The sequence below is a fragment of the Oreochromis aureus genome, unplaced genomic scaffold (assembly GCF_013358895.1).
Source record: "Oreochromis aureus strain Israel breed Guangdong unplaced genomic scaffold, ZZ_aureus HiC_scaffold_101, whole genome shotgun sequence".
NCBI classification, from domain to species: Eukaryota; Metazoa; Chordata; class Actinopteri; order Cichliformes; family Cichlidae; genus Oreochromis; species Oreochromis aureus.
In genome coordinates this window covers 41,166-56,442 of record NW_024108718.1, presented here as the reverse complement: position 1 = coordinate 56,442, position 15,277 = coordinate 41,166, and the positions used below count along the sequence as shown (strand labels likewise).

Sequence of the window (15,277 nt, the reverse complement as noted above, 5' to 3'; positions counted from 1 at the left end):
TAATGATACTGTTACTGCAAAGTGTGAATCTTACTGAATTATACTGAAAGTAATTCTGACAATGCTTGACTCTTTTATGTTGCATGTAGGTATTCTTTGTCTTGTTTAATTAATTAACATTATAAATCGTATTTGTTCCACAGTGATACACTCACTGAAATATTTCTTCACTGGATCCTCTGGAGTCTCAAACATCCCATCATGTTGCTGCTGTGACAGGCCTACTATTCCAGTTATATTTCATTATTCATGCTTAAAAAGGGCTGAGAGTACTTCACACAATGTACAATGTTATTATGATTTGTAGTGTCCATGGTCTTCCTCTCTCTCTCTTCAGGTGTCCACAGAGGATAGAAGGCTGTGAGTGGGATGAAAACACTTGAGAGGTGGCAGCTGTCTTAGAGTAAGCATATAATGGAAAAGAGTTCTTCACTTTGATTTTAAGACGCTGATATGGATTGCGCTGAAAACAGATGCTGACATTACTAAAATGAAATGGGATGCTGAAGGAGATGCAATAAAATACACTAAAAATATACTCACACACATCTGCCCAGATCAGCTGAATATGTATTTAGAAATTGTGAAAAGCTCCCTACAGAGAACAGATGATCTGTTTCATGGATGGATAAGCCTTAAGTTTTTGTTATTTTGTTAAAGCCTTCCCAAAATATACATTATATCATTGACATATAATAAATGTATACATTCTTTAAAACAAAATAGAATGGCACAAGCATTTATTTAATGGTTTAGAAGGTGACTGATAGTGGTTTAACAGTTTTATCAATAAAAGTAGTTTAATCACAAGTAATTAGAGATGGGAAGACAATGACAGGAAGCAAAGCAACATACCACACAACGAAACACTAAAGGGCAGGATTTTATCATATCAAATATACAAATAAAAAGGCAAGTTGTTAAAGGAGCCCTCCTCTTACCATAGTGTGTTTGCTGTGTCACACATCCTTAAGATATCTGTAATTTATATAAAAGTTTGTTGCGTCCAAGACCACACAGACAAACACACCGCCCTCTTGACAAGTTAACAAACCTCCAGTTAAGAAACTTGAGTGCAAAGAAAATTGTTTTTTTAATTTTATTATTTTTAGTAATAACAGCTTTTACATTTCTGGTATTTTTCTGATGAGCATGTGAATCAGAACTTGAATCAGCTCTTACTTAGTGATTACTGAATAATTGTGCTGGCAAAAGTAATACAGCCTACTTGTTTTTAAGGTAATTTTAATCATTAGTTGCGGTACAAATTTATATTGTAACCTGTTGTTCTGATATAAATTCAGTCTCAAAAATTCCTCTGCAAAGTAATACCTCTGTGAAATTAATAAGATAACAGATTACCCATGTACGAGATAAAATATGTTTCAAGCACAATTAAAATGTTTTTCCATTTTCCAGAATATCATAACAGTAACAATTAGACAAATGCATTAGATTTGATATAGGGCGAAGATGAACAAAGTTATTGGAGTCTGCACCCAAAGTTATTGGGATTACCCATGTACAAGATAAAATATGTTTCAAGCAGAATTAAAATGTCTTTCAATTTTCCACAAAACCTTTCTTATTGAAAAGACATAACAGTAGCAATTAGACAAGGTAAGTCCGACCTAAAGCATATCCATCTTTTTTACTCCAAACTGAATGACCATCATGTAAGGTTTAAAAGTAGTGACTATAAACTCATCAGGAAACTGTTTACTGTTCACCAAGTTCAAGGGAACTATTTGGGCATCTGCTATAGATTGTACTCCTGGCCATTAGCAAGAATGCAGATTTAAGGCACTTCCGCATCTGTAAAGACTGAAAACTTCATCTCTGCTATACATACACTATGTTTACGTCATGAAACGTTTCCAGTCTGCTGATTCAAGTTATTTTTAACTTATTTGTCATCAACATGCTGGTTAGTCTTTTGCTCAGACCGATTACAGAGACGTCAGAGTAAAATGAGTTAAAATGTGTTGTATACATATGTATGCAATAAAAATGTACAAATGCATGCAACCTTAAAGAGGTAAAAAGAATTAAATTAACAACTACATATATATATATATATAAAGCTGGTGCTTTTACAAGACAATTTATTTTTAAAGGAATTTAAAAGTCAAGAAAAAAGAATCTTATTGATGTGAAAAATACAGAAAATAAAGAGCAGCTGAACTTGTCAGACCTCCTTTATCACAGCAGACATTTTTACTTTAGACGCACCTTCTTTTAAACATCCCAGAACACCACGATAGTACATCAGCATCCACAGCCACGGCGGGCGACTTAAGCTCAACCAAAGTGTATTGTGACGACCAATTCCAAAGGAAGGAACTAGAATTCTGAATTCTGAATTAAATGCTGTGGAACAGGGGTGAGAGCAGCAGTGAGATCAAGAACAACTAAAACTGATGCTCAGTGAATCATTGTGGATCGTCAGGCATTTGATAATTTCAGTAAGAGCTTTCTCTTGTGCTTTGATTGATTCTGAGCTATGATTGGTACTTATAATAAACACTGTGACTTTAAAGATATCTATTCAGTTGTTTGTAAACATTTTTCAAATATTTTACTGAGAAAAGAAAGAATAGAAAATGGTCTATAATCATTAATTACCAATGGATCTATGTTTTTTTTTTTTCATGGGAAGCAGTATAATTAAAGCAAAATTCACAAAAAAATGCTACAGGCCAAAGTTTCCACAGAGACAAGTATCTGTGGACAGTGGTGAGAGAGGAGAAGTAAAAAATGCTGAGAAGAAATTAACTAGAACACTTTAAAGACGGGCAGTGAACTGTATCAGAAAAGTATGTTATTGCAAGAGTTTCTGTTAGAGGGCTACTGAGCTACTTCTACTACTGGGCTACTATTTCATTAGTGGCAAGAAATACCTTTTCAAAATGTCATTCTAAACAGTAACATGTATGAAATATTTCACCCTGACTGAGTCGTTAACTTTAAATTTAAAGAGACAATGTAGCTAAAAGACTGAAAATGCCTCCTCCCAAGAACATTCAGCAGCCATGCTGGTGTTTCTGTTTTACTCTGTGAGTTTCTTTTTCCACACAGAATTTAGATAATGTCATGAACAAGCTGTGTGAAGGCAGATGAGGACCTAAACGCAAAACTCACAGAGACAGAAGCTGAACTCAAAATCGCTGCTTTATTGCAGGCCTTACAAACTAAACTGGGTAAACTAAACTGAGGACCAAGGAAACACAGAAAGGCACACAGGTTCGGGGAGGAGACATTGACGACATGACACTGAACTGAGGGAGACATGCACATAAATACACAGAGGGTTAACGAGGGAAGTGGGAGCACACGGGGAACACAGCTGACACAGATAATCATAACGAGACACGGCAGGAGAAACACGACACTGACGGGAGACTGTCAAAGTAAAACAGGAAGTACAGAGGTGCAGACTGGAGGAGAGAGAGAGACAGGAGAGCACGGGGAGAGCACAGGCATAGCGGGCTGGGGAAACATGGAATACAATACAAAGAGGGGAGACAAGGGTTCACAGATACACAGAGGGGCACGGCATAAACAAAGAGCAAAATACAAAACACACGAAAACTAAGAATACTGGGCCAACATGGCCCAGGACCATGACAGATAAATACAACCAGTGAGCATTCAAACACATCTACTCTATGGTTTTCTCGTCCAAGTGAAAAGGACTCTGTGGACAGAATTAACAGTTTCACTTGTTTATGTGTACTCGTGCTCGTCACCCTGGGTTTCACTTCTCTGTTTGAGTCACACTTTTCATGAGTTATTTGTGTCATATGACATTCTCCATATCAAGGGCATAGATTTGGTTTTGGCATTGGTGGGGACGGTTGATTCAACCACCGAACCCTGCCCTGTTTCTTTTTTCTTTTTCCTTTTGGTCTTTGCTTCTTGATAAAAAAGGAGAACTATACTTGCCTTTCATGCTTTTAAACCGTTTAAAATTACAATTCATAGTTTTATATATGAATTATATAATGTTAAATTACTATTAAACAAATGGCAAAGTATTTTAGACTTTAGTTTACTTCAGCCATATTCCATATAAACCAGGTATCATACAAAAATAAAAACAGCTTCATATACAGTCAAGACAATAAAAGAATATGACTTTAAGGACTTAACAACATTACTTCAGTTATAGTACACCAACATGTCATATACATTAGCACTAAGGGAACACTGAATGACCTGGTGGTTTTTGTCCATAAAAGTACTCATCTAAGATTACCACAAAATTATTATTATGTGCTTGATGTGCCTCACCTTTGGCCCTGACTCTTCCCCTCTGACTGCACTAGGACATACTGCCAGCTGATAAAATAACACATTGATCCGTGCCATACAAAAAGTGCGACATTTCAATTCAGATTCTTTGTCAAATATACACTTATGAATCAATTTACATCAGCAGCCTAACAATTGTCATGATAATAAATACTAGTTAATCTATAGCACCAGATCATCAGTCAGTCACCTGTGACCTCGCCTCTTCACCTCTGTCCAAGTACAACATGGCAGAGCTGCCTCTGTCACCTGATAAGTAACAGTGAGACATTCCAAATACATGCAGTCACACACGTGCTTCAAATACAGTGATGAACCACCAAGTCATCATCCAATTTCACCTGTGATCATGTATCACCATTACTCTCTGAGCTTTGTGTTGGTTCTTCTGTCACCTGACAAATAGGACATACATGACAATGAGAATAAAATGTGTAGCTGCTTCAGTGTTTCTGTCAATTTGTGCAGATCTTGACTCATCAGTAATGTTTGCAGGGTGAGTGCATTTTTAAAACAATTTGTGCAAACTGCACTACAAGGTATTATAATATTTGCAAAATCATGACTACCTTGTCATATTTTGTTTCAAAAATTAACCCTATGAATAAGTCAGTACCATTAGGATGAAATTATTGTGTCACCAACATTTTAACGTTAGACATATAATTTTAACAGCCTCTGTAAACTAATATCCTGGCTTGCTCGAGGCTGCAGTTTTCTCTGACAGTTTCAATCAAAATTAGAAATGCTACTCTGGGAGACTGAGATAAGTAACAGTGCTGTCTGATGTGCATTTAGTTTTCAAAAAAGTTATTCATGGTTAAATACAATTTTAGACTGATGTGGGCCAAAACCTAGTATAGCCTGTAACGTTATTATGACGGACACATTTTATGAGTGAACTTGACTTTAAGTGACTTACAGGTTTCTTTGAAAAATACTTTCTTATATCCAGGTTCTTCCTTTTTGCTGCAATCCTCCTCTCCTCCTCGCAGTGCAGGCATGCCGCTGCTAAAACTAAACAGAGCTCCCTGAAAGGCACAGCCAATCACATTGGCCATATTTGTCACATGAGGTAGGACTCCAGTAGAGAACGTAAATTAACTATTTGTTCACCGCTGGGTGAAAGAGACAAGACAGATCGTTTTTTTCTTTCTATCTGGTTTGTTTTTCTTTACTCGAAGAGATCAAATTATTGGTGGGGACAATTCAATAATTGCTGGATATTGGTGGGGACATGTCCCTTCCGTCCGTGCCAAATCGACGTCCTTGCTCCATATTCTCCGTCATTAACTCCTCAAACACTGTATGACTTTAATCTGCTAATTGCTTACAGCTAAATCGGAGCAGGTGAAAGACAACCTGGAGAGGTTGAGTTATTTTCTCCAGAAAATATTTTCTGGGGATTATGACATGTGTGGGGAAAGATCATGAAATAGTAAAATGTGTCACTTAAGCATTCAATATGTTTTCTGTTCTTCTCTTGTGAATAAAATATGGTTATATGAGATGTGAAAATCATTGCATTCTGTTTTAATTTATGTCTAAGACAGAATTTTTTCTGGGGGTTGTAATTGTGTTATTATTTTAGATCATTCATTTACTCTAACATTAAACTTTCATTTTTAATAAAGCGTTAAAAATGTGTTTTCTAAATGGACTTGCAGCACAGAAAATTTAAACGGGGGTTCTTGACCGCGCATCAGGCACTGTAGGAGAAACACACAAGTTACTTCCCTGGCGCGCGTCATAATTTTGTCTCGAGGACGGGATGTGGTGTGCTCTTCTTGTATTCACGTGCTCTTCGAGGCGATACGTCAAAGCCACATCTTTCCCGTGAATGAAACCCTGGGCTGAATTAGAACAATAGCTCACTGCTTTGGTTCAATAGGTATAATACAAATTGGAAAATGGAAAGGTTCTTATTGTTGCTTTTCTTCTGTGCATTTTCCTCATCAGGTAAGATCACGTCCACATTCTTCATAATTTCTTTGGACGCACTCGCGCTGTATTTTCACTTCAGTTTCACTTTTACAGCTGAATGAAAATAAGAATTTATTGAGAGGAGACAGACCGTGACCAGTTGTATATTATACATTTGCTTTCATAAATCACGGACCATAAATCAACTTTTCAAAAAATAAAAAAGAACGACGACGAAAAATATAGATCAGATCAGATAAAGAAGGTTTAAATTTGAACTCTCTAATTATTTTTTCTTTTAATAATAAAAGGATTCTTGTCAAGATTCCATGATATACCTTATGACAGGGTATATAGGAGTCATAGTCATTTTATAGATAACTGCATAACTTTCTCTTAAGCTAACTGTTTTGTAGATTCTTTCAAACGCTAAGTACAAACGACGTTTCTGTAATAAGCAGATAAAGAACTCAAACGCAACAACCTGTAAACTAATAGGAAAGCATAAAAAGGATGAAAAACGTGATTTGTTCTGCAGACTTTAAAGACACAGTTTTTAATTTTTTATGTTTTCTGCTTGAGTGTGTCTTTGGACACAGTGACTGGAATGTGTGTGTGTGCATGTATCTTGGTCTGACAGCAGGTCAAGGGGCTTTTATTGTCATTTCAACTATGTACAGTGGTACAGTACAGAGTGAAATGAGACAACGTTCCTCTGAGACGCTGGTGCTACACATGACATGTAATTCACAAACACAGGACTACGTAAAAGTGCAATGTGCAAAAAAAAAAAAAATGCAAGAAAATAAACAAGACAAGACACTGCAACACTAGACAGAACAGGATGATACAGACACAACACAGTGCAGTGGAATACTCAGCATGTGCAAAATGCTGAGTATTGTGCAAAAGTAACTTGGCGTCTGAAGGGGTTTCTGCATGTGTGTGTGTTTGTGTGCATGTGTGTGTGTGTGTATGAGTGTGATATACTGCAGACAAGTATTTGGTAGTAATGTGTAAGACGGTGTGCATGTGTGTGTGTGTCAGTCTAATCACTGAGTGCATGGGAGTCTGTTGGCATATATATATATATATGACATCTGTTGAAGTTCTATGTACGGACAGCATCATCACACTGAAAGAACATTATTTGAAATTAATTTTTATTAATGTTAACATGCTAAATATGACATTAACTCACACCACAAATAACTAAATTGTCTAGCCAGCCTTCCAGAAAGAAATGTTTAGAGGTCCTCCAGGTAATATTCCCAGAAGGTTCTCTTAAGGTCAGTACGTTCTAGGAACCTTCTAAAAAAGTAACCTTTAGGGAATGTACCCTGAAGTTTGAAGGTTACTGGTTGTGGGCAAATCATACTAACCTGGTTACTTAATAAATAACTTTTGCTTAAATAAGTTAAAATCAGGATAAACACTTGCCTTCGCCAGCCTGTTTGAGTTGAATCATAAATTACTCTCTAATGGCACAATATTTAATTGTTTAAACGATTGAAACACTTTAAGCTATTTACGCTTATATACATAAAAATCCTCTCTCATTGGTGGCTTGGTGAAGACTCACTTTGCTGTCCTTAATTCCAGCATCATAAACCCAGGGAGCGTTACCACAGTCTCCACCAACAATACAGTAACTAAGCAGTTTGAGATGTTGCTTAGAAAGCATTTTTCTTGTTAGTCTTTTTGTTGAGAATGTTTATGTCTAATTAGTTAGCATAAACAATTCTTAAATATAAATTTTCTTGAAACTTGAAAGCCTAACAAGTGCATTCCAGTTAGATTGAAGTACACCAAACAATGTTAGCGTATTGTCTGGACATGGATGTTACTTAAAACCCTCTACAGCATAGCATTGCCCTGAGGCAACAAACCACATTTTCATGCCTTACACTGGAACTTAAAAAAATAAATAAATAAACCACTTATTTTTTTTCAAATAATGCTACCAGACACACCTCTTTCCTATAAAATAATGAGTTGAAGGTGGTGTGACTTTTATTTTCTGGGGGAGGACCCCTTTCTGCAAGCTGCACTACATGACAGACCATCTCCATTAGGAGGCAAGATAAAGATCACTATTTTACATGTTTATAGTGAAATAAATGTATATTAAAAATACTTGTATGCACATTAATATGTTAAGAAGCATATTTGATTGTTTGTTCTACTTTTTAAAATTTATTTATACAGTAAAACTGTTAATTTTACAATCTACTCATAACTACAAGACATGGATGTAAATACCTTTTATGGAAGGAAACCAAGGGAATGTGCACTTCCTGTCCTCAGAAAGTGAGGACAGTGAGCTTTCAGGAAGTGACAGTGAAGTAGAGGAGTGGATCCCTGAATGAGGTTTGCGGGACACTTAGGAGCTCAGGGGTCCATTGGTAAAGTAACTGTGTCTGTGTGTATGTTAGTGCCCACATAGCAAGCAGGTCTGGCCAGGATCTGATATCAAGCTGGCACTGCTGGCTGACTTCTGGCATGATAAGACATATGTCATCCAGACATGGGACAGGCCTGGCATAGATGACACTGTCTATGCAATTGCATGCCATATCTGGCTTGATTGTGGCTTGGTTTATGTGGCCCAGGCCTACAGAAAACAGGTCTGGCCCAGATATTGCATCAAGCTGGCACTTCTGACTGACTGATGTTTTGGCAGTGTATGTCAACCAGATGTGTGCCAGGTCTGGCAATGACGCCACTGTTTATGCAATGGCATGTCATATCTCAGGTGGTAGAGCAGGTTACAAACTGATCGGAAGGTTAGTGGTTTGATCCCTGGCTCCTCCAGTCTGCATGTCAAGAGTGTGAATGTGTATGAATGTAGTTAGGAGGCACTCAGTTAAGCGAAAGTGGGTGAATGTGGCATGTTGTTTAAAGCACTTTGAGTAATCTGGGAGAGTAGAAAAGCGCTATATAAAAATCAGTCCATACAGTGTGTCTGAAACTGGCCTTGTGCTGGCCCATGTGTGGGCCACCTCTGGCAAACCAGGTCTGGGCCACCAAAGGCCATCATTCTTTGCGGTATGTGGACCATGTGTAAGCACATTGTGTGGGCCTGATCCAGGCCATACCAATTTTGCTGTGTGGGTGTGTGTGGTCGTGTATTACTTATTGTTGTAGGGACACGAATTTGTTTACACACTCACATTGTGAGGTCTCGCCTACTTTATGGGGACAAATTGCAAGGTAAATCATTCAATTTTAGGGTGAAGGCTTGAGTCAGGGTTAGGGTAAGGTTCAGGCAGGGACTTGTGATGGGTAGAGTCAGGATAAGTCTCCAGAAAATGAATGTAAGTTAATGTAATGTCCCCAAAAGTGATGGAAACACAGTGTTTGTGTGTGTGTGAGTGGGTGTCTGTGTGTGTGTGTGTGTGTGTGTGTGTGTGTGTGTGTGTGTGTGTGTGTGTGTGTGTGTGTGCGTGTGTGTGCATGGGGTTAGAGTCCAGTGTTGGATATTTTGGTGTTTTATTGTTCTGTGAAATGTTTACATTGTTTATTTGTTGTGTATTTATTTGTTCATCCTTGTTGTACTAATACAGCTTATTATAGAATAACTTGGCATTTTACTACTGTCATGGTCCTGAGTCTGAGGACTCTGTGTTTTGTGTTTCTTTATATTATTCTATGTTCTTGTTTATTCTGTTTTGTCTTTTGTTTAGGTGTGCTATGTGTTAGTGTTTTTGTTTCATGCCTGCCTGTGTTCCCTCTGTATGTCCTTGGTGTCACTGTTTCTGTTCATGAGTCTGCCTGTCAAGTTCAGTGTCCTGTCTGGTTCTCTGTCTGTTTGTTTCCTGTTTTATTCTGAAAGTTCATCTCTCATGTCAGTGTTTTCAGTTTTACCTCTCCCCTGTCTCGTTAGCCTAATTTCTCCCAGCTGTGTCTCCCTCCTGTTGCCCATTCCCTGATTACTCCCCTGTGTATTTAAGCCCTGTGTTTTCCTGTGTTGTCTGTTTAATTCCATGTCAGTCTGCATTATTCTATGTTACCTGGTATTCATTCTGTGTCTCTCTGCCATCTCTCTTTGTGCATTTTGCTCCTCCTCCCGTGAGTGTTTCGGTTTAAGTTTTGTTCTTTAGTTTTCCCAGTTTAGGTTTGTTTACTCCCCGCTCTGCTCTTCCTGTTTTTGTCACCTTATCTGTAAATAAACACTCACTCGCACCCCAGCCAGTACCTGCGTTTTGGATCCTTTTTTCAATACTCCACACGACTGCTTCCCAGCCGTGACAACTATTCTTGTCGCACAGTGTTGCCTTGAAGCAACAAACCAATATCTGTTTTTTTTTTTTTTTTTTTTTGGGGGGTGTCAAATTTTATGATTCATATATTATTAGGGATCCTAAAGCTCCCCCAAAATAGGGAAAAAAATTGTTTCCCCAAAATTAAAAAGTCATGCAGTAGAGGGTTAAAGGGTTAATGACAAAACAAATAAATCCTTGAATATAATGCGGACAGTCTTGTAAAAAATTAAACAATATAATAGCAATGTCATCTAATTCAAAGTCTCGTCATTGTTACAGTGAAACACTCCTTGAAGTTTTTCTTCACTCAAACATCTGGAGTCCAGAGCATCCCGGAGTTTGTGGTGGTTGGACTTGTTGATGAAGTCCAGGGAGGTTACTATGAAAGCAACACAGGAAGACCAGAACCCAAAACAGAATGGATGAAAAAACTCATGAAGGATGATCCTCAGCACCTGGAGTGGTACACTACACAATCTTTGGATCTCAAACACTTATTCAAACATTACATTGAGGATTTGAGGAAACGTTTCAACCAAACTAGAGGTATGGATATGTTTTATCTGTTGCTGCAGAATTTTTTTTTATGGTGGTTTGGTTTAAAATAGAAAACTAGTTTTCTATTTTCTAGTTTTTAAAATTAGGTTAGATATAGTAGATATAAAATGTAAAGAATGATCATATGATGTGCTACTTTATGGACAAGTGGAGAGAAAAGAAGAAAATAAAAGAAGAACAGTGAAAAAAGCAGGGAAAAAATGTGAACCTGCCACAGTGAGTGTTTTTTTTTGTGCCAGTAACTGTATGACCCTCTATTTTTTTGTCTGTAATGCTGACATCTCACGGCTTTCTTGTAGTTATTGTGTACTTTTTTCAGGTATTCATATTTTGCAAAAGTTGGATGGCTGTGAATGGGATGATGAGACTGGAGAGGTTAATGGGTTCAATCAATATGGTTATGATGGAGACGACTTTCTAACATTCGACCCGCAGCGACTTATATGGATTGCCCTAAAACCACAGGCTGTCATCACCAAACTGAGATGGGATGGTGAAAAAGAACGACTACAATACAACAAAAACTTTTATGTCCATGAATGCCCTGAGTTTTTGAAGAAGTATGTGCAGTATGGGAAGGATTTTTTGCAGACACCAGGTAGAATTACAGAATCTGATGTAGAAAAAAAATTTAATTTATATGACAATTCAAAGAGAAGGCAACACTTTTCTTTTTCCAGGTTTTCCTTCAGTGTCTCTCCTTCAGAAGACTCCCTCCTCTCCAGTCAGCTGCCACGCTACAGGTTTCTATCCTGACAGAGCTGAGATGTTCTGGAGGAAAGATGGAGAGGAGCTTCATGAAGGTGTGGATCCTGGAGAGATCCTCCCCAACAATGATGATACCTTCCAGTTGAGTGTTGATCTGAATGTTTCATCAGTCACACCTGAAGACTGGCAGAGGTACGACTGTGTGTTTCAGCTCTCTGGTGTGAACGAGTACATGATGACCAAACTGGACAAAGCAGCGATCAGGACCAACAGGGGTAAGATTGGATCCTGCAACAGTTATGAGTAATTTTTACAGAGTAGTTATTTATTTTTTTTAAAAAGTGATTTCTCTCTCACAGCAATCCTCTGCATGTCCTTCTTCATACACTAGTGAATCTTCTCTGTCTTCTTCCTCTTTTCTCCTCTTTTCTTCCTGGCTGGCAGTTCCATCTTCAACATCTCTTGTTCTAATCTAATGTTCTCTGCTGGAGGTTTCTTAAAGCTATGTTTCAAGCTGTTTTTCACATACAGGATCTTGTATATGATCGAGGGATTGTTGCGATTCCTTTCATACGGTGTAACTGTTTTACAATAAAGTATTAAGGTACTTGAGACGATGGTGGATAAGTTGACCTTCGCCATATTTACATTCACTAATCAATCAAACTGTCACAGCCAGCAGGAGCTCACCTTGTGTTGAGAGAATAGTGTCCCAAGTGCAGACATGGAAGGAGACGGAACTGTGTTTTAAACAACCCCTAACCCTTTATTACAGCTGTTTATATGAACAAAAAAAACCCAAAAACAAAACAATGAGAACAGTTGGTAAACTAAAACCTAAACTGGAAAAAATAGGAACACCTATAACAGCTATGAGCATGATTTTGAAGAGGAGCATGACAGAAACTATTAGACCAAGAAACATGAACTAAAAACATGAACACGCCCTGAACAAAATCATAAAAATCCTGGAAGCCTGATGAGACGTGGTGGTAGATAACACAGACAACCTGATAAAGAATGAATAAAACACACAGACTAAATACACACAGTAGGAAGTGGAAACATGTGAGGAAACAGCTGACACGAATGAACATAATGACACCACAGGGGAAGAGTAAAACTAAGCACATTAAACATGGAAACACCAGACTTTCAAAATAAAACAACACTGAAACACTAATGACTCAGAAATTATAGAAGAAACAAAAGTAGAATGAAACTCAACTAAACTCTAATAATGGCTACACAAGAACTAAGGATATATTCAATATGATGTGAGAAATCCAAAAATCCAAAATGAACTCAAAATGCTAGGTCACAGACCCAGCCCCTGACATATAAATTCTCTCAGAAACTCATAAAGAAATAATTACTAATAAATCCGTAAGATGACTTAAAATTGAACACTAATGGTAGATAACTGAAGTAAGCTAAGAGTAATAAAATACTATATGGAGTATTTTTATCTTCAGTGATCTCAAGACGAATATCTAACACTGGAGTATTAACTGAGTATTAGTGGTTTTGTGTTGCATCTTATTTCAATCAAATATGTCAGATTCATCAACTATCAGGTCCTTACTGAGTCATTCCTCACTTGTTCTTTAGTACTCTCATTCATCTGTCCTCTGTATAATAAAGTGTTTCCATGTTTTGTTCAACAGAGAAGCCCGCTGACATCAGAGCTACAGTGGTTGTTCTAGCTATCGTCCTCATTGCAACTGCTGCAGTTGGGGCAGCTGTGGTGTTTGTCACTTACAAAAGAAAGAAAGGTGAGAGATCTGTTGGAGAAATGTTGATTTTAATGTTTGATTGAATCAATACTGACACATTTAACATGAATTCCAAACACCCACAGTGTGAAATAAGAGCCACAGAGAGATTATTATATGACAGTAAACTGATGATGTGAGAAGCATCTGTGTAATAGATGTAATAGAAGTGCAGCGCTGCCAATCTTTGTAGCTGTTTTCATAACACAAACTTTTGAACTCTCTAGCTGTGAACTACATTTTGGGAAAAGATTTTGCTCATGTGGAACAACGTAGAACATATTAATGCGAGCATTCATCACTACTCCCTAAAAAACTTTAAAAAAAACATAGTTTTTATGGTGTCATATGACCTTAGTCATGTGTCTGGTAATGATTTTGGGGTTTGTAAGTTTAAAAAAAAATCAACAACTCGTGATTGTTGCAGTAGCATTTCTTTTACAAACTGCCGGTACTTTCCCTCATTTTCCACCAAAATCTCTGTACCATGTGATTCTGTTTTAGTTATAGCTTCTTAAAAATGTGACTTCCCTATTTATCTTCTAGCTTGCCTGACACTTTGTTTCATGTTTATCTAGAGAGTTGGAGTGTGTTTACTAACAGAAATCAACATTCACTATACATTATAGAAAATATCAGCTTCATCTTTTTGTTCTTACAGCTCCTGCCAATGTCTCTGAATAGTCTGAGACACTAAATCCACAAACCCCCCTGTGTGGCTGATTACCTATGAAAAGATGTCTCAAGAGTGATACAAACATCTGTGTGGACTTCCATAAGTTAATTCTACTTCCAGTGATTTTGGCTAAATTTGGAAAAAATAAATCATCAACCCAAAAGATTATATTACTTTGTCCCAGATTTACAATAAAACTATTTTAAGTTAAAAAAAAAATATTATTATCCTGTCCTGTATGGCAGCTTTTGTTTTCAGGATTATGATCTGAATGCATTATTGTGCCAAACACATGTTGCTTTTCCAAGATCAGCTCTACAAATTCTCTATGAGCTCCTCTTGTTGATGTGTTTCTTTTATCTGTTTATTTATTTCTATTTGTATTATTTCAGTTCTTACATTATATATAGTAAAGTATGATGTATGTAAATCTAGAACATTGTTTTTTTTTTCCTTTAACACTCAGTATTATGTTTTATGTATTCTCCAACACTTTACATCATTTCTTTGTGCTACAAAAAGTTGCTATGCTATTAGGACTTTTGTATTAATAAAGTTTCTTTTTCTTTCTTTCTTTCTTTCTTTTAAAGAAAAGTTCACTCTGAGCTGCTCTGTGTTTGTGTTTCCTTGAAAGAGAGAGAGACTCACAGTGTCATGATTCGTGTGAGTGTCTAGAAATTTCCATCAGGTTCCTGAGCTTCTCTGGTATCCGCCTCTTGGCAGGGCTGCCCCCTCCCCAGCTCCACGCACCTGGATCTGATTCAAAGCTATCGGGCTGATAGATTTAAGCTCCACGTTGACTCTCCTTCACCATCACTTTGTCAACTACTCCAACTTATTAACTAGCTTCCATGATCCATGTTACTGTTTCCTAGTGTGTTACTTACCTTGTTTTCCTGTGCCAGCTCTACTGGACTCTCAACAATTGCTGTTGGCTACAGCTGTTCTTGGATTATTACCTCACTCTGAAATTCTCTTTGAGCCTCACCTGCCTGCCCTCCAACTAGTGATGGCCAAATGAAACGTCCTGAAACACTGAGGCTTGTTTTAAAAAACGG

General features: G+C 37.4%; 1 protein-coding gene across 2 annotated transcripts; it reads left to right on the top strand.

Moving 5' to 3' along the window:
• The first annotated feature begins 355 nt into the window (after window positions 1–355).
• On the top strand, window positions 356–14,726 carry LOC116312622 (major histocompatibility complex class I-related gene protein-like). 2 transcript variants are annotated; one of them, XM_039607593.1, is made up of 6 exons: window positions 356–403; window positions 10,782–11,048; window positions 11,380–11,658; window positions 11,741–12,043; window positions 13,436–13,543; window positions 14,205–14,726. In XM_039607593.1, coding segments are annotated over exons 1-6 (981 nt in total). In that variant the 5' UTR covers window positions 356–402; the 3' UTR covers window positions 14,228–14,726. The 2 variants fall into 2 exon arrangements, with proteins under 2 accessions (XP_039463527.1, XP_039463526.1); XM_039607592.1 differs by lacking the exon at window positions 356–403 and adding an exon at window positions 6,137–6,273.
• Window positions 14,727–15,277: the final 551 nt, after the last annotated feature.